Here is a 20,292-nt window from a genome sequence, read left to right on the forward strand (position 1 = left end):
ACTGAAATCAAACTCACGACCACATGCTTGCAAGGCGGGGGCTTAGGCTGCTAGGCTAAATCTCTGGCCCTTTGATAGTATCTTTAAACTTACTCTTCCAGCTAAACTGTAAGTTTCCCAAATCTTTTCTCTCCACTTTTTGCTCTAACTATAAATTTGCCTAAAAGCAGCCAGCAATACCCAGGCTATAGGCTGAGTGCTGTACTGCCTTGAAATTTCCTCTGCCAGATAAACTAGTCCATCACCTTTGAGGTCAGACTCCCACAGGGTCCAGAGTGTGAACAAAAGGAATCCATTTTTTTTTTTTTGTCAAATGTAATGGAAGGTGTCTAATTCCCCAGAGTCCTTATTTCAGTCTGAAAGCTCATTTGTGTACAACCTTTGGTATCCACATTTCTATCAGCATTCTAGTCTCCTGAACCCTCACCAGAATCATCCCTTAAGCTCCATTTTTGGCATCTAAATATTTCCAAATTCCTTCCACAGATCAATTCCTAGGTTTCTGAAACACTGCCAAGAATAGCCACAGCAACAAGCTCACATCTTAGTTCTGTATTAGCCTTTTCTGTATTAGCCTTCTGTCTCTGTGACAAAATACCTCAGCTAGTTTAAAAGTGGAAAGGTGTATTTTGGCTGTTCCAGAGATTTCAGTCTGTTGGGCTGACTCTGGTGTTTGGGGCCTGCAGTGAGGTGGGAGCATGTGACAGAACAGAGCTGTCTGCCTCATGGCATCCAGAGAGCAGAGATAAGAAGGGGCAGGGTCCCAACATCCCACTCAAGGCCACATCCCCAGGCATCTCACTTCTTTTCATCAGGCCCCGTTTCCCAAAAGCACCACGGGCTGGGGACTGAGCCTGCTAGGCCTCTGGGGGACACTTAGCCAACAACAGCACAAATTTTCACTCATTAAATGACATTAAGCACTGGCCTATTATAAAATGTAAATGAGACAAGGGAACATTCTGTGTTGCAAAGAGTAGTGATTTGAACATAGATGGGTTACTTCCACCAATAAACAAGCCATTTGGTGTCTGAACTGCTAACAGTTCTAAGTCAAACGCAAGTTTCCTATCAGTGTTTTCTTCTTGGTCATAAGTGAGTCAGGGTTATGTAAGAGATGAAATTTAACTGTTTACCTGTGATATATTTTACTTCACTGATAAATACTACTAATAGACTTAAACTAGATTATACCTAAAGACCCTTGAAATTCTAAGGTTCTGTTACTATAGGTGCTGTAATGAACGAAAATTGAAACATCACAGGTATGTAACAATTTGCTTAGACCAAGTTGGAATACAATCTTTAAAGTTGGAAGATGGTTTTCTTATAGTGTGATCTAGACACAGACATCCCTGTAAAATGGGATCCGTGTAACTACAGCAGCCTGTTCTGAGATTAGAGACACAGAGATGCTCCCACAGTTCTATACACAGCTCTGTTAATTGTGGAGAACATGGACAAGGGGACTGGAATTAGTTAGGACATCCTGTTGCTGCAGGAGCATGGCCACAGGAGTTATCTGTTGTGTGATTTCATAGTGGAAGATAAAGTATAAAAATAATTGGCACAACACTCAGTGTAAGCATCCACAGAACAAAGTCAACCTTGCAGTTTCTAGCCCCCGATGTTCATTTATTTAAGATGTTTGTAGAAATGTCAGATCACATTAAGTATTTATTTACTGAGTACCCAGCCTACTCAACATAGCAGCATATAGTAAAAATTACCTGTTACTCAGTGAATACAGGACAGCATTTTACCTTAACAGGCCATGGTGGCATATGCCTACAGTTCCAGCTACTCAGGAGGCTGAAGCAGGAGGATCATTCGAGCCCATGTGTTTGGGGCCAGCCTGGGCAACTTAACAGAATACTGTCTCAAAAAATAAAACCAAAAAAGTACATACCTTTGTAAAATCCTGAAAAACATTTAAATCTATCTTCAAATACAAATAGAATTTTCCCAGACTCCAAGGATGAATTCATTGGTGATTACAAGTTAGTATTATTTGCCCACATACAAACATTAGATTTCCTCTAGGAGAGTTTGGATACTGCTTTGTTGCTGTTTTGCATTATTACTTTGGCCATGCAAGGAAATGGTTCTAATGGACACTCAGTCTACTTAGATAAATCAATATTACCGACAGCTAATCAGCTACAGCTTGCATTGAATTTAAAACAGTTCTACATTGCCATATTTGAAAAGCTGCCATAAGAGTGTATTCGCTAACTAAACTCATTCCACAACCCCTTAGGACATTTCACTTATTTGTATTTCCAATGTGAACTGGTACTATTATATTGGCCCATTCATAAATAACAGGAACAAAAAGCCCAAGAGATCCAACAATTGAAGCCAGAAGAAACATCCACAGAAACATCCGATCAAGAACCTGGGCTATGAATTTCCAATCTTCAACCACCTGTTACAAAAAATTAAAAAAAACATTAAATATATAAATACAAATTGTATATATATTTTTATAACACACTAAGTTAAAAGGCAAAATCATTTGCTACCTCCAAACAGTAAATGACTCTGTACTCTGGATTTTGGGACAGAACCAACCTGAAAGCCTAAGAAGCAAAAGCTCCACTCACTTTGAAAGACACTACATGTTCCTTTACAAATTTGCTTGCTCATGTAATATAAATGGTTTGATAGGTTTTTAATAAAATATTGCTTGGAGTTGGGTGTGGCAATGCATGCCTGTAATCCCAGTACTCTGCCTAGGAGGCTAAGGCAGGAGGATCACATATTTGAGCCAAGCCCTGTCTCAAAATAAAAATAAATAAAGGCTGGAAATGGAGCTCAGTGTGAAGGCTTTGGGCCCAGTCTCTAGTATATTTCTGTCTCTCTCTTTCTCTCTCTCTCTCTCTCTCTCTCTCTCTCTCTCTCTCTCTCTCACACACACACACACACACACACACACACACACATACATATATACACACACAGAGCTACTAGGATGTATTATAATATCATATTTGTATTATATACAGTCATGTCTGTTACTTATTCTTGTACTGTTTGACTTTCTAAGTTGTTTTTGTTATTGTTGTTGTTTGTTTTTTGAGACACCCCAGCCGGAGGTTAACTTCATGCCAAACTGAAAGTTGGCTCAGAATAGAGTACATCAGGGAACGGTTAGTCTCCCCCTCACTACTTCATGGCTTCTGCATTCCTTGGGGACCTTGAACCTGACAGCCCTGGGACCAACCTCAGCAGGCCTGAGCCACCTCACTAAGGGCAAAGGGATCTACCTGAATCCAAGGTCTGCAATTCTAGGGCCGCACCCTAACCAGGGGCTACCACACTCTGAAACCCAGCAAAGCACAGGACTCTGGAGCTGTGCCCAAGCCAGGGGGTGGTGTAGACTGCCTGTCTGCTTCTGTGTCCCTTGGAAGTGAAGCTCCTGGTCCCAGCACAGTGATCATACTGGTCCATAATGCTCTGCAGGCATGTGTTAAATTCCACTTCAGTTCAAACTGAGATCTGTGTTTCTCAAAACTGATAGCTGAAGGCCTTCTAGACTAATTATATCACCAGCAGAAATACAAGTCCACAAGCATTAAAAGTTTACTAAATGTAAGCTAGGTGCAGTGGTGGGCATTTGTGATCCTGGCTATTCAGGAGACTGAAGCAAAAGGATCTCTTGAGCTCAGATGTTTGAACCTGGACAACTTAGCAAAACCTCATCTCAAACAGCAGCAGCCAAAAAAAAAGTTTATTAGACGTATGTCAAATATCCCTTTGGGGAGAATGACTATAATTTTATTAGATTTGTCTTATCTGCTACCCAGACCTGAAATTTTTCCATTTAAGAAAGCTTTAGAAAATAGGACTTATATAATGAGACTATGTAAATTCAATTATGAACATATTACTATAATGACAGCTTTTAGAAATATTACATATGAGAAATAGGGGAAATATAACAACATGATTAAAATTTCACACATTTTCAAGGAAAACCCAGTGTAATATTATTAGTTAAATGTACTTATGTTCCACTCTTTAATTTTAAATAACCTTAAATAAGGAGCTAATGAAACTTACTTTTCTATAAAGATTTGAGCAACTTTTTGTTTTTAAGCAAATCAAGCCTAATTTTACTAAGCTTCCTCTGAGGCAGAAATCATAACACACTCAGACTCAGACACCTGATTCCTTTTCTTTTCCTAACATTCTCTGGTAAATGAGCCTCAAAAAGTATTTTAGAACATATCTTGGCTGTATATGTTTATAAAGCCAACATCAGGCTCATTCTTTAAAAAATAAAATAACTTTTGATAAAGGATAATGCAACTGTGTCTGCAGGTTGCTATGGAGTTTAGAAATAGTTACCAATGGTAAATTAAAACAGTAAATCATGGCAAGGTCATGGATCCTTGCAAAGCACACTACTGATATCCTCAGAGCTACCCCAGAGGCCGCTGGGGGCCACAGGAAGGGAAGTTTGTGCAGATACCACATGCTACAGGGGAAGCTCCCTTGAGGATTTCTGGCCCTCTATTCCTGCTGAGCCCTAGGGGCTTCACTTGTCTAGCACTGAAGCAGACTTGCACCCCTAAACTCAGCACAGACCTCTCGCACGGCGTGCTCCTTCCTCACATGCCTGGTGATGTAGCGGATGGAGTCGAGCGCGGCCTCCAGCTCGCTTCTGGCCGGCCTGGGCCTGCTGTCCCCCACAGTCTGTTCTCTCGGGGGGCAGTACCTGTCCACGTGGCTTCGCATGCACAGCAGCTTGGGAAGCCGGTGCAGAAACACCTTGCGGACCCAGGGTGCCATGGCATTGTGCGTGGAAGAAGAACGATGGTGAATGTTGATGGCGAAGACGGTCACCATGATGGACAGTGTCACAAAGATCATGGTGAACACTAGGTACTCTCCAATCAGAGGAATCACTTTGGAAGAGGAGGGGATGATCTCTTCAATAACCAGGAGGAAGACGGTCAGCGAGACCAGCACAGAAGTACAGAGGCTAATCTTCTCACCCTCATTTGAAGGGAGGTAGAAGACAACCACGGTGAGGAAGGACAGCCCGATGCAGGGAATGATCAGGAACAGGGTGTAGAAGAGAGGCAACCGCTTGATGACGAAGGAGAAGGTGATGTAAGGGTACCAGCAGCAACTGTCAGTTCGGTTTCCTTTGCTCCCCATGGCACTCACAATTTCCCATTCTCCGTTGTCAAAAAAGTCTGTCCTGTCCACATCTTGGTCCTCAAGGATGATATCAACCTGTGATCCGTCATAGGTCCAAGAACCAAACTTCATGGAGCAGTTCTGGAGATCGAAAGGAAAGAAGGTGACGTCTATGGTGCAGGAGCTCTTGTAGTTTGCAGGTTGGGTCCACATGACAGTGCCGTTGGCCCTGACCACTGTCTTCGTGCTGGCGCCTTCAAAACGTCCATCTGCACTGCGAGACACATGTGACCAAGAAAAGGGCCAGGGTTAGACAGGCCATGTGTGCACTTTGCAATCCCAGGTAAAGAAATCTGAAATGGACAGCAGGAAGCAGACACCTGCTGCACAGAGGGAGCGGCTGGGGACATCTTCCTTCTGTATCTGATGCCACTGGGACTAAACCTGTTCTTCCACAACTGCTCCCAACTGACAAATCTCTGTCTCCCTTTCTGCAATTCTATTGGTTGAAAAGACCTCACTTCCCGCACAAAATAGAACCGGGCTATTTACAGGCAGAGCGGAACCGAATCCATGCTCCTCTTCCCCACACCCTGTTCTTCCTGCAGCAGGAGTACCAGCACTTACTCTTCAGGGGGAAAGAGACTGTCGCAAGGTGGGCATTGGTGCGAGGTGGGCACAGCCCAGGATGGCACAGCCTCTAGGTTCCCCCACCAGAGGGCACCTACACTCAGCTGACTAGCATACAGCTGTGATCCCTGATATATGGTTTCGCTAGTCTTGTTCTTCTCCTTCCAATTCCTGTGCCTTTGGCAGGAGTCACTGAGAATAAAGTGCAAGGCAGGAGGCCACATTAGGTACGCACAAGCCCTGTTTTACCTCCTACACTGGGAAACATCCCAGAGATCCCTGCTGCACAGCACCTGCTCGTCCTCCGTGCCAAGTGCCTTTCTGTAAATAGGCCAGTGTGCTCTAGCATGAACACAAATTCCCAGATCTTACCTAGAGAGGTCCTAGGTTAAAAAAAAAAGAAAGAAAGAAACTGATACCCAGAATTAGCCTCTTCCCAAATTAAATAGAAAACCCCAGGCCTACTGACATACACTGGGGGTCCCAGATACTCAGAAGGCTGCAACAGAAGGATGTTGTCTTGGTTACTTTTCTCATGTTGTTGAGACAAAGTACCTGACACCAAAAATGAAGCAAAGAAAGGTTTATTTATCTTATGGTTTTGGAGGTTTCAGTCCGTACTCAGCTAGCTCCAAGGCAGGGTGGCGTGGCTGAGGGGCAACCATTCATGACCACAAGCATCAAGAGCAAAAGGGCAAAAGAGGAAAAAAATACGCTTCCTGCCTTCCTTCCCTTATATTGATGCTGGTTCTGCCCCGGGGCAGATGCAGTGCTGACATCATCAATCCCAGCACTAGACAACAAACCAACCACAAGTGCCAGATCCAGCATCTCCATGACTGCATGACACAAACCATAACAGAGGTCAATTTTGAAGCTAGTCTGGGAAACTTTGCTTAACTCTTACAAAGTCCGGAGATGCATCTCACTGGTACAGTGTCCCTGAGTTAAATCCCCAGTACTGAAGAAAAAATCCTCAGAACATACATAGGCATGCCAGGTGTGATGGCACATGCCTATGAATCCTAGCACTTGGGAGGCTGAGGCAAGAGGATCCCTTAGGATCAACTCCCTGAGGCCAACCTGGGCTACACAGGGAGTTCAAGGTCAGCCTATGCTCAAATCCCACTAATTTTGTTTAAATACTCTATTGCCATTTTCCTGTGATAAGGAATGTCTGTTGGCTTGTACAGTTCAGGCTGACCTATTGCTGAGTGGTTGCCTCCGATTTCCCTCTTCTTCCTTCTGCTTCCAGTACCTCTCATAGCTTTTGCAAATTTCAGAAATCAGAACACTTATGATTAAAAAATATATACCAAAGAAAAGGAGAAAGATCCACAGAACTTATTTGTAGGTTTATGAAACAAAAGAACATAAGATGAAATCATTTGGTTTTATAACTAAATCATTTTCAAAAGAGAGAAAAATTATTAATGCCTAGTAGTAGTGTAAGCTTTCTTTTGACAACATAAGGTGATATTTAGGACAGAACTTACTTGTCAAACAGAACGATGTCTGGGGTCCACAGAGTATCTGAAGGGACGCGTATAACTTTAATCCCGCCATAGTCATCAGGATTCCATCTCAACTTTACGTCTACCCATTCCTTTAAAATGAAGAAGTCGGCCTCAGTTTCAGTCACAATGATAGAAACAGTGAAAACTGCACTCTCAGGCAAACCCAGAAGGTCTAGACCTCAAACCATCTCTACTCTGTCTCTTCTGTACAGCACTAGAGCAGAACCCTGTCCCCTGGTGCAGTGGCTCTGGCCATGGTCCTCATGAGCCATAGGTGATGAACAGAGCTGATGTCTCTGTTCTGTACCTCTGCCCCCCTCACTGACCACAGCCAGAACTTGAGTACATGGCCCCAAGTTCCGGCCTCAGAGGAAACCTTCCAGCTGGACTGTCACCTGACCTGGCTGACACATGCACAGAGTTAAAGCGCCTTATGCAGCCTCCATGTGGTAATGACACTGTGATCAAGTTCAGAGGTGTACTCCAAAAGAGCACACCAGCCCTCAGGAGTCAAGATAGGGTGCTGGATGCAGCTATGAGAATTTGGGTGGCAAGCTACTGGTGACACCTGTTATGGTAACCCAGAAAAACAGATTTCTATCTAAAGGGGACCCTGTCCATAAAAACAATTAACTACCTTCTCCCCAAGTAAAATCCAGTATCCTCTCCAGGCCTGTGGTCCCAACTCCAAGGGCCTCCTAGTCCTGTCCTGTCCCATCTCTACCCCTCCCCACGGCACTCACCCCACTCATGGTCACTGCCCCTTGTTGCTTCCCAACATGCAACCTAGGTGCCCTCCAGGCTCCGGGCCTTGGGACTTATTTGACCCTCTGCCTGGAATGCTCCTCCCAACACTGGTGCACAGGGCTTGCTACCTCTCTTCCACATCCTCCTACAGCCTGTTCTTCTAAGGGACATATTTCCCCACAGTCCTGTGTGTAAGGACATCCCCCGCTCTCCACCTTCTCTCAACCCCTCTGTCTCCAAACTCACCAGCACCCAAGGTTCTATGCAGCTTACTTGGTAATTCTTTCCCTAACAGAATGAACTGTCTTGAGGACAAGGACTTCTGTCTGCTATGTTATTGCCACCACCACATCCAACCTCTTAGTGCTGAGCACAGTGCCTGACACATACAGCCATTCAAAAAATGCTAACTGAAGCTGGGCCTGGTGTCACAGGTCTGTATCCCCAGCATTGGGAGATACTGAGGCAGGAGCACTACAAGACTAAGCCCAGCCTGGGCAATTTAGCAACTGAGATCCAACTCAAAGTGTTTAAAAGCGGTGGGGATGTAGCTCAGTGCAGAGGCCCTGGGTTCAATCGCAAGTCCGCATACAAACAACTGAATGAATATAAGAACTCTGCAGCCTTCCCAGCCACACACACCACACAGCCACACCTTCGTGCTGCAGCCCTGTGGTCAAGGCAGTACCAGCCCCGCCCTGAGGCCACCTGAATGGCACACCCACCTGCTTTAGCCAGACATTTGTTGTCATTAACTGATTTTTCTCATCCTAGAAAATAAAAATTTAAATAAAGTTCATTATTTCAATTACAGAAATAATTCTTTGAATAACAATTTCTACATTTTTATACGAACATGCCTACCTACATGGGATTGACATTCTCCTCATCAATCTCATTCTTCAAACAAGTTTTATCTTTTTTCCAGCCTAGTTATACATCATTCATTCCTTTCCACATACTTTGCATTTCAAATGAACAGCCCAAAAGCATACATACATCCCACTGACATTTTTAGATTTAACATTTATTTCTTCAAATCTAAGATACAAACATAGTAGGTTTGTGTTTTTGTTTTGTTTTGTTTCTTGTTTTTTCTCTTTTTGAGACAGGGTCTCACTATGCAGTTCAGGATGGTCTTGAACTCACTTTGTAACCCAGGCTGGCCTCACACTCACAATGATCCTCCTGCCTCAGTCTCCTGAGTGCTGGGACTACAGGAGTGTACCACTATGCCTGGCGGCACAGCATTATTCTGTATGCTCAGCTCCAAAAGGAAAAATGTGGCTGTTAATGGGCTGCAAGTTGCTGTGCACTGAAGTTGCGTCTTCAGGTTAGAGGGGAAGATGGGGAGTCTCAGGGTCAGGGAGGCAGCATTCTGTCTCTCTGCGGGACTCACCCGTGGGACAGAGGGACCTGACTCCCTGTGGTTCTGCATAGAGAGAAGACATTGAGGGCTTAGCTTTGAATTCCAGCTTCACAAAGTTTTTAAATCTTATTTTTCTAGCGAACTTAGGATCTCTAAAATAACTTGACATTTGTTCCTTCCTACTGTCATATCTTTAAAATGCCTTCCCAGAATTTTCAAAGCCTGATTAAGGTGACATTCCTTCACTGAAATTTCAGGAGTCAAAGGAACAAGCCAAAGCTCACAAACTACCAACCATGAATCCATGGTATAGAGGAGGTGATGCTAAGAGAGACCCACAAAATCATGGGGTGGGAGGGAGACAGGATGTGGTGCACATGCTAAGGAGACTGTTTTAGCAACAGGGGAATGACCAGGTAGACATCCCTGGGGTGGCTCTGAGATGTCCCCACATGGGAAGGATGAGTTCAAGAAATACAGCACACCCATCCTTCCAATGCTGCATTTCCCAAGAACGATTTTTCCTGATTAAGGAAGACGCAGGGACTTTGTCTACTGTGGTGCCTTCCTTCTGCAGATGCAGAACTCCAGGAAGGCAGCCCTGCCGCAAGCCACACCAGCAACTGGTGGCAGACGTGATCCTAAAGCTTGAATCTCCTACATCTACTCAAAGACACAAATCTCCCAGAAAAACTGTTGACTTCAGTACCCAATCACACCTATTTGGCAAAAGCATTAAAAGAAGCATTCCCTGTTAGAGAATTTTAGTGACCACATTACCTATCATACTGCAAGGAAGGGGACCATCTTGGAGAATCTAATGACAGTGATGGGCCCTTTCCCTAGAAAAAATGAATCACATAAAATTTTGTTCGGTAGGTTAGGACTCAATCAAAATTTAGCATTTTTCAACAGTAATACAGATACATACTCCATAAGCTTGCAACTGGCCCCCCAGATGTGGCAGTTGGCCCATGAGCTGGGGTTGAAATGTAGTGTGACCTTAGCTGTCTCCAAACATCTATAACTGAGGCAACAGAAATGAAACTGAGGGAGAGCAGATGAGAACAGCAAGAGAAAACCACAAACAAATGGAGAATGTTAAAATACATAGAAGTATAGGGCCGGGGATTTAGTTCAGTGGCATAAACACCTGCCTGGAAAGCGTGAGGTTGTGAGTTCAATCCCAGGTACCAAGACAAAACAAAACAAAACCCCACAGAAGTACATAGTAGGTTTCAGGGACAATACATTTTTATCTTTTTTTTTTTTTTTTGTCTTTTTCGTTTTTATCGGTACCGGGGATCGAACTCACGACTGCCTGCTTGCAAGGCAGGCGCTTATGCCGCTGAGCTAAATCCCCAGCAGGGGCAATACATTTTTAAGCTGATCATAAAAATAAAATCAAAACAGACCAACATGGAGATTTTTTAAAAAGAGCAGAACACACAGGAAATTGAGGGACCTGTGAGAGTTCAAGTACAGCCACCAAGCCTGGCTACAGGGCTATGAGGACAGGTACAATGACAAAAAGGAGCAGGAAACTACCTAGGAGGCCAGAGAATGTCCTGCTGCACCTCCTGCTCCCTGGCTCCACCTGCTCCCTCTCGCAGTCACTGCCTTACATTTCTAGAGCTCTTCTCTCAAGAGACAGACCCCCACCCCTCTGACCAGCTGATGATTTCCTCTACTGCTCTCCTGATTCCTCTAGGGTCACTGCCTACTCTTCCTCATGAGCTTGAAAAACTTATCAAGGTTTCCAACACTCATCCCCAGCCAGGAATTGCCAGCTGGTGTCCTTGGTCTCTCCTCTCATCTGAGGGTCTCACCTGACGTTCACTCTTGAACTCTCTGGGCTGATGGATGTTTCTTTGGAATGAGCACCTCGAACCACAACCCCTCTCATCATCAGCTTTGCTCTGCTTCCACAATGATTTTATCTTTCAGAATTGAGCTGCGTTTCTACTCTAATCACCCAGCCTTCCAGATCTGAGGCCTCCTCCCACACTCAGAGGCCAAGTCTTACTCTGCAAGGTCTTCAAACTTCCTCCCAAGCTTCCGGTCTCTCCTGTCCTCCTCAGAACCATAGTTATGACTGCCCTGTTGACCTTCTCAAAAAACTGCTTTTACCATGCTGAAGCCATCAGATCATACTCCTTTGGCAATGACCATGTGCAGCCACTGTGCTGAGCTCTGGAAGGGACCCTGAACAATCGCACAATCGCACCTTGTTCTGCAAGACGCTACGCCAGGGCACAGGAATGCCAGGCAGTGTGACGGGTGCTATACTCAAGTTCAAGAGCTAGACAGGGGACAAGCAGTCTCAGGGCATCCAAGCAGACATCCCAAAGCACCTGACAAAGGCACCTGGCCTTGAGGAACACACAGCTTGGGCCAGACAAGCTTGCCACACAGCATACATAACAGCAGTAAAGGGTCAGTGGCAGGTAAGAAACGCTTATTACCTGCTCAGCCATTCAGTCAGCCTATTCCTGAGGAGCAGGGCTTCCAACACTGACCTCTGGATTTAAAAAGCTCTACAAAAAAGGGGCAGGATCACTTACAAATCCACAACTATTGTTTCTTCCTACTAACAGTATTTTTTTGTTTTTTTCTTTTTTATCAGTACCAAGGATCAAACTCACAACCACTTGCAAGGCAGGCACTTATGCCGCTAAGCTAAATCCCCAGCCCCTTATTTTTCTATCTGTCACATCAATCCCTATGCTGCCTACAAAGCCAGTTCAGGTGTCATCTCCCCTTGACAAGGTGGCCTTCCTTGGCAATCCCAGTCATCGAGACCAAAGCCTCAGCTGCCTGGCTGACAGCACTGTGACTTAGTACAAACGAAAGACCTGTGAGAGCACCCCCACTTTATCTTCCTTTCCACTTTCCTGTTCTTATTTAATTCCCCCCATATTTCTTATCCCAGGACCAAGAACACAGTCCAGGTTGTCCACCAACCTTTCTGGAAGCATGTCTCCTAGATTTAAATCATACATTGCTGGGCATGGTGCCACACACTTGTAATCCCAGTACTCTGGAGGCTTATGCAGTAGCATCACTGCAAATTCAAGGCCTGGTCTACATACTGAGTTCAAAGCCAGCCTAAATTATAGTGAGACCTTGTCTCAAAAACCAAAATCAAAACAAAACATACACTGGAGAGGAGGGAAAGGGATGACAAAAGAATTAAGATGTGTTATAAACATGTACTATCTTCCCATAATAAAAGTAATGATAACCCTTTACTAAGTGCCTTTCTTAGAGAAAGGGAAAACTCAAACATTTGTGTAACATCACCATTGCTATTTATAATCAGAAAACAATCTACTGTCAATAACAGAGAATGCATCAATTATAAAAAGAATTTCCTGAAACCACTAGAGAAACATGCATCTAGCAATTAAAATTACATCTAAAATATTTCAATTTTGTCACACACACACACAAATATGGCAAGAAATACAACATTGTTAACAGTAGTCATCTCCAGGTGGTAAGATGTCAATTTTTATTTTATTTGGTATTTTCCAAATTCTCACCAAAACCACACATTCCTTCTTTAATCAGAAAATAAAGGCACAACTATAAATGTTATTTTTAAAAATGTATATGGTGATCATATAAATACCTGCTGACTACTGTAGAAATAGCAGGAAAATAATTACTAGTTAACATGATCATAACAAGACACATTTAAAAACTCATGTGGGTTGACCTGCCCTTCTCATGAGCCATTGGCAGCCATGCGGGCCAGAAGAAGAACCAAGAAGTCAACCTGCCCTTCCCGTGAGCCAGATGGTGCACAAGCTGGGAGATAAGAACCCACGTGTGCCCCACTGCCCAGGCAACCAGCTGATTCAGAGGAACATAGGCTGGGATGATCGAAACTGAGATACAAAGACAATTTAATACTTGTATTTGTTAGATTGACTTTGCAGGCCTAAAGCCAATAATCTGAACATCTGTTTAGAGTAAAACAATATGCCATATAACAACTATGGGGGATTTCCTTCTGTCTTGTTTTTGAAATCCACCATTGTCCTCACTGTTTTGTTTTGTTCTGTTTTATTGTTTTGTTTTACTCCCTTCAAAATTAAAAAATTGTTTTTGTCTTGGAAAAAAAAGCAGTGTACTTTTTTAAACAGGAAGGACTCTTGGGCAGGGCATGGTGGTACACATCTGTATTCCCAGCATTCAGGAGGCTGAGGCAGAAGAACTGAGTGAGTTTGAGGCCCAGCCTGAGCTCCATAGTGGATTCAAGGCCAGCCTGAACTGCATAGCAAGACCCTGTCAAAAACAAACAAATAAACAAAACCCAGGAAGGACCCTTGACAATGAGAGTAAGTTTTCAAAGGAACATATTTTTCCTGTGATTGTCACCTGAGACACTGTCTCACACAGGAAAGGCCCTGGGCTCAATCTCGAGGACTGGGGAAAGAAACTCTAAAATTTGTTAAGCATAAAACTACAAATGACCTCCTAACATACTTTTGGTAACAAGAACTACAACTCTACTATTAAGACTATTTACCTTAAAATTTTTGGATGATATGCTTAGCACCTCTAAAGAGAAACTTCATTACAAAACATTATAATATCTTTGAATTTGTTAAAGATAAAGTTATTTTCATTATCAGGTGAGCTAAACAGGGCCTGTGTTACACAATGGAATATTAACATAGGACATCAAATATGGGTCTGTAGTCAGTCACCTCTCTCCTTGCTGAGTCCCTTGTGCAAACAACTGTGCCTCCCCAGCCTGCGAAGCCCAGGGTGCTAACAGTACTTGGCACAGAATGACCTCGCCGAGTTGCTGTGAAATGGAGTCAATCACAACATGCATACCTACCACATCCACTAACTGAGATATCGCAAGACCAAACTTGATTTTTATTTTGTCATTCAGATGCTCCACAGGACGAACCCATCTTTCATAGTCTTGAAACAAATCCTTAAACAAGCTGTCTTCGTGTTTTGCAACAAAGGACGGTTCCGATAACCCTGTGTAATGAATTTTTAGAAGTCAGCATACTTGCTTCTCTCCTACCAAACCTATACTTTTAAAAAAATCATTAATAATCCAACCAAAATGTAGGCCATTATTAAGGTAGCTTTTGAAATTAAGTGTTAATACAAACACATGTGGTCACATAAAGGACACACTGGTCCAGATTCAGTCAGTTCTCAATTAAATCATATCACTATGAAAACACAGTGTTCCTTCAGTAACACGGACTGAGGATGCAGCTCAGAGGTGCAAAACCTGCCTACCATGCACAAGGCCCTGAGTTCAACCTCTAGCACCTCAAAAACAAGAAGGAAAGATCCAAGTAATAAAAGCCTTTCACTTGCCATTGGTTGGCATAAAATTTCATACTTAGAAAACTGACTGAAGCCAGGTCATTTGTCAACTACCCAAATAAAATAAACCTGCTTCACTGGCATCATTTTACATAGAAATAGACTGATTGTTTAGATTTGTTCCACTTTTGTTTGTTGCACATTTATGTACTTTAGACGTCAATTCTTCATGAACAAAATAGCTAGAAGGTACAGATACCATAGTCAAGGGCCGGCTAGACCTGTGGCTCACAGGTGTATTTAGGCTTTCACTAAGTTTCTCTGGGGGAAAAATGCATTTTCAGTGTCATCTGGACCAGAAATGTGTGGCTGGGCGCCTGTAATCTAGCCACTCAGGAGGCTAAAAGAATGGTGAGTTTAAGGCCTGCCTGTGCAACTCTGCAAAATTCTATCTCAAAATAAAATGTAAAAAAGGACAGACATGTAGCTCAGTGGTAGAGCATCCCATGTGGTATTGGAAGAAAAGGAAATAAGAGGAGCAGGAGGAAGAAGAGGGGAGAGAAGGAAAGAAAGCAGAAGGAAAAAGGAAGGAGGGAGAAAGAAGCAAGGAGGGAAATGCAAGCATGACATTTACTCAAAACTAACAATTTTATGAAGAAAAACATTTACTTAGATATGTCACGGGTTTATCATCACATACACACAGGATCATACTAGCTTAATGATGATCCTTCTCCAATTGAAAAGAAATGGTCTGACAGAAAACTAGTATCTTTATAAAATCTTTTTTTTTTTTTTTTTGTACCAGGATCGAACTCACAACTGAGTGCTTGCAAGGCAGGCACCCATGTCGCTGAGCTAAATCCTCAGCCAGAAAAGCTTTTTATTAGCACAGACCATGGTTTATGTACAAAGCCACTGACGGTGACTCTAGCTGGAGGAAATCCATTCCTCAAATCTCTTCTACCACCCACTTCTTCAGTGATAGGATGTACTGAATTATCATAGTGCACCCCACAAAGATGCACAAATAAGCTTTAAAAAACAGAACAAAGAGCCGAGCGTGGTGGCTCACACCTGTAATCCCAGCACTCAGGAGGCTGAGGCAGGAGGGTCGTTGCGAGTTCGAGACCAGGCTAGGCTACAAAGTGAGCTCAAGGCCAGCCTGAACTGCATAGCAAGATCCCATTTCAAAAAAAAAAAAAACAAAGGAGACAGATCTCTTGCAAATCAGAAGGGGACCAAGAGGTGCAGGGAATTGGGGAGGAGCAGAAAAAGATGTAAAGAAAATGAAGATCTGTTATATTTATGTGCCAGCTTCCCACAAGGAATGTGATTCATTGCGTACTGAAAACATGTACTAATAAAAAAATTTAATTAAAAACAAACACTTTCAACCTAGTTCCTTCAAGTCCTAAAACACTTATTGTTCATGCTACATTTAACCAAGATTATAAACAATGAAACATAATACTTTGTGTGCGTGTAGTTTTTATTTTTTGGTGGTGCTAGAGATTGAACCCAGGAACACTGAGCTATTTTCTCCACTCTTTTTATCATTATATTTGAGACAAGATTTTACCAAATTATTCAGTCTATCCTTGAACCTGTGATACTCCTACCTCAGTCTTCTGAGAAGCTGGGATTATAGGTAAGCATCACTTTGCTGGCCTAGTTTGTGTTTTTTCTACCTATGCTATCTAGGTCTTGAGTTGCCAAGAAATCAATGTTCCAGAAGGCAGGAATCACTTTTGTATTTTAGCATTACTATACCTAACTACAATTTTGATCACTGTGGTTACTTAACACATTTTAATTTTCCTTCTCTTCTTTGACCTAAAAATATTTAAAAAGAGGAAACTCACTGATCATGGCGGTGCATGCGTGTGATCTTGGCTACTTGAAAGGATAACACAGAAAGATTACAAATTCAAGGCTAGCCTGAACAGCATGGTGATACTTTATCTCAAAAAAAAAATTTTAAGAAAAAAGACAAAAAAAAAAAAAAAAAAGAAAAGAAAAGAAAAAGAAAAAAACCTGGATAAAATATTTAGAAATCATAGATCTAATAAGGGACATTTCTGGAGCAAATAATAGTAAGAATAATTGAATAATAATCATCAAATGGGCAGATGGCGGATAGTGGGGAGGATGGAAAATTTTATGTGGTTTTATACAACAATCAAGTTTTTTAATTGAAAAAGAAAAAACATTCAATTGAAATCTTCATCTACGTAAAGGGCATTTGAAATTTCAAAAAGCACAAGAGGGGTTTGTAATAAATGGCATCAAATAAAAACTTGACCATTCATAGGGAGCGGAAGGGTGTGACATGGTGGCAGAGTATTGCTAACAAGCCTGAGCCAGAGACTTCACCCCAGAACCCTGAGTAACATTAGTAATTCCCATGCGGTCGCTCAGCAGATTGCCCTCGGGTTCCCTCCTCAGCTCAGCCTGTCCACCTGGTGGGCAGACTGCTGATTTCGGACAGATTACTGAAATTACTGAACCATCAAAATGAAAGTGAAAGTTATTTTTACCTGATGATTTGACCTTAGTAAGTATTTCTTATTTTTTCAGTTCTACTAGCTGAGAAAATCTAACTGGGAGCTCTGGAACGGCAGGACAGCAGCAGCTCCAGCAGAACCCTGCAGGGGCTGTTAAAGTCGCCACAGGCCTCCAGCAGGCATCCATCCCCTCACACCTACTTCCTGGACCTGCCGACCAGTCCCTCCCATCGCTCTCTTGTGCCTTTCTCATCCAGACCAGGTGAGGCAGCTCTCAGTCCTGCACTACAGAATGAAGAAATCTAGCCAGAAACTGGGAGTTAGAAAGTAGAGCACTCTTCAAGGTCATGAAGGTGAAACAGAACCAGGAGTCAGCAGGCTAGGGCTCAGCTCAGCCTTCAGAGACCACAGGGGTCAGCCAGCTCAGGATGCCAGAGCCAAGAATGATGGGCCTTGAGGACGAACCCACTTAAGGGAACGGTCAGCCCTGCTCTAAAAACATACTAGGCCATTTCCCAGAGGACCCAGGCAAGGGTATGTGTTCAGCAGTCACTAAAACCCCCTAGCGTGACCATGGCCCTAGGAGCACATTCACAGAGGCTGACCATGACAGTGAGACCTGCACTACACAAAGGCCCACAGGGAGGAAGGTGCAGACTGGAGACTCCACCTTTGCAGTGAGGACCCTGAGAAGGCCAGTCCCCACCTATCTAATTTGCCTCCCTGCATGCTGCCTCCCCATGAGTGATAGCCTCCCTCCTGAGACACTAGGTTTCTGTCTGATTTTTTGAGTGGGGAGGGAGAGACAGGGTCTTGCTACACAATTCAGGCTGGCCTGAACTCACTATGCAGCTCAGGCTGGCCTCAAACTTACAGTGATCCTCTGTTTCCTGAGGGCTTGAATTACAGGTATGCACCACCAAGTCCGGCTGATTCTTCTAAAATTGAGTGTTAGAACCCATAGAGTCCATAATATAAGGAATCACTTTTTTCCTATTGAGGAAATGCTTCCACCATTACATGATACAGTCTGGTCTATGCCAACTCTCTTTTGTTCCCTATGGCAATCTAGGCATCTGAAACTCAAGAGACAGAAATGAACTTCCCAACACTTCTCTCTGCCAAAGCACATCATTTCCCTGGAGCAAGAGTCACCTTCCCTGAGTAGGTGAAGAAGACCACAGGCAAAGGACACATCAGGAGCAATGCTGTCTTGTCATACTGACAACCTCAAACTGACTTCATCCTGTGTCTTCTCCACGTGATCAGTGCTGGCTACTCAAGACAGGATTATCAGTGAGCCATGCTACCGGAGGATATTTGAAATCAGAAAAGATGGTTTGATGATACAGACAGTCCTTGTTTAATGACCAAATTGTGCTCAGCAGACTAGGTCACTATCTGAATTGGTTGCTGAAAGGAATTATATATCTTATATACATTATAATTTTCAGAACAGAGAAACAGTAAAAAAAAAAAAAAAAAAAAAAGCTCCAATTTCATCAAGTCAGCACTTTGCTTTTATTTGCATAACTTTACCATGTAGTACTGTAATGTATAACAATATAAAACTACAGTACTGTACTTGCTATGGCTTGTGTCTAGATGTCCCCTCAAAGCCTCATGTGGTCATGGGTATGTTTTTCAGAGGTGGCTGGATCTAGAGTATATGGAATTGTGTGATGCTGGTATTGAGGTGTGTGATTACTAAATTAGTCTACTGATTGGTTTGGCACAATTCTGGGTAGGCTTAAGGGTGCACTCCTTTGTGGGGTATGTGCTGGGTTGGTTAGCCTGGATAGAATACAAGGGACAGAAAGAGAGTTGTTGCTGCTTTTGCTACCTTCTGCTTACCCTGCTTTGCCATTAACTGTTTCTCCGCTGTGACACTCCTCTGCCATGCTACCCTGACTTGGGCCCAGACAACCATGGATTAAAAACCCCACAAGTGGGGCTGGGGATTTAGCTCAGCGGCATAAGCGCCTGCCTTGCAAGCAGGCAGTTGTGAGTTCGATCCCTGGTACCGAAAAAAGAAAAAGAAAAAAGGAAAAAAAAAAACAAAACCAGAATTCATGTGTGCACTTATTCCCTTGAGTCAGGAAATATCAGTGTGGAAAAGCAGAGTCGTACATGCAGCACTATTTCATCCTATGAGCTGCTGAATTTAAGACATACTTTGTTTCTGTACCTTGATCTTATTCACAATTTTTTACTGTTGCTAACACTGCCCCCAAGATGAGGGAACCTGCTGCCCTCCCCACCTGTTCTTGAATGACCACCATGGACCTGGCCATTCAGCTCCAAGCCATTTGCTTGCACAGCACATCAGACTCCAACACCCACCTGGCAGACGGCCTATAAGACCAAGGCCTAGCGTGCTTTCTCTAATTTCTAATGGTGATCGCAAGGCAATGAGAGCCACAGTGAAATCTGCTTCAGTAACAGAGAGCTCAGTGGTAAGACTCAAACGCTATCAGGCATATTTTCCTCGGAGGCATCATGCACAGCCAGAAGGTGACCCATGCTGTGCCTTACTAGTTTTGTCTAACTTCAGAGCAAAATGCCCAAATACTTTCTTCCACAAGTGTGTTACTTACACCATGGGACATGCCACACTGACACTTAGTAAAAGAACTGTGTTGATAGCCTCTTCTACCTTTTTATCAAGCAGAATAAAGGATGTTTGGTTTTACAAGCTTAATTGTGTGCCTTGAACCAATTTTTGCTGAATATAAATACACTTTATTCTGAATGAAGTCTTAGGATCTTGGCCTCTTTCGTGTCTTCAGCAACAAAATTCATCAATTTTATACTATAAAGGGATATTTTAAATTGATTCTAGAAAATAACCAGTTCACTAGCGAGCCCATTGTTCTTGGTCTGGAAAGTAACACAGTGCTTTCTGAGTACCACTGTTTGAGAAGGTTTCACAGTAAAATGACCCTTGGAGTCCTGGGGAATCAGTTACTGAGAGTCACAGTCACTGGTCTGCTTTTCTTTTGGGCCAGTATGTAGGAAATCACCATATGTGCATATTCCTTTGTTTCACCACATACAGATGTAC

The 20,292-nt window shown here is 43.1% G+C and overlaps 1 protein-coding gene and 1 long non-coding RNA gene across 6 annotated transcripts in view; one reads left to right on the forward strand and one right to left on the reverse strand.

Moving 5' to 3' along the window:
* Positions 1-1,608: 1,608 nt before the first annotated feature.
* Positions 1,609-20,292, reverse strand: part of Chrna5 (cholinergic receptor nicotinic alpha 5 subunit) — a 38,950-nt gene continuing 20,266 nt past the window's right edge. For 4 of the 5 annotated variants that reach the window (XM_063243588.1, XM_023562275.2, XM_063243591.1 and 1 more), the window contains 5 exons: positions 14,270-14,421; positions 8,771-8,815; positions 7,278-7,387; positions 4,594-5,425; positions 1,609-2,428 (listed from right to left, as the gene is read on the reverse strand). In XM_063243588.1, the coding sequence (XP_063099658.1) occupies positions 2,267-2,428; positions 4,594-5,425; positions 7,278-7,387; positions 8,771-8,797 (1,131 nt within the window). In that variant the 5' untranslated portion in view covers positions 8,798-8,815; positions 14,270-14,421 and the 3' untranslated portion in view covers positions 1,609-2,266. Of the gene's footprint in view, positions 2,429-4,593; positions 5,426-7,277; positions 7,388-8,770; positions 8,817-14,269; positions 14,422-20,292 lie in introns of those variants that run through there. The other variant, XM_063243590.1, reaches the window with a different exon arrangement.
* On the forward strand, positions 14,409-19,984 carry LOC134474814 (uncharacterized). Its single transcript, XR_010045674.1, has 2 exons — positions 14,409-17,490; positions 18,301-19,984. It is a non-coding gene; the product is annotated as an uncharacterized LOC134474814 (long non-coding RNA).

Source organism: Cavia porcellus, unplaced genomic scaffold (assembly GCF_034190915.1).
Source record: "Cavia porcellus strain 051 isolate PalLab524CR breed Dunkin Hartley unplaced genomic scaffold, mCavPor4.1 scaffold_38, whole genome shotgun sequence".
Taxonomy (NCBI): Eukaryota; Metazoa; Chordata; class Mammalia; order Rodentia; family Caviidae; genus Cavia; species Cavia porcellus.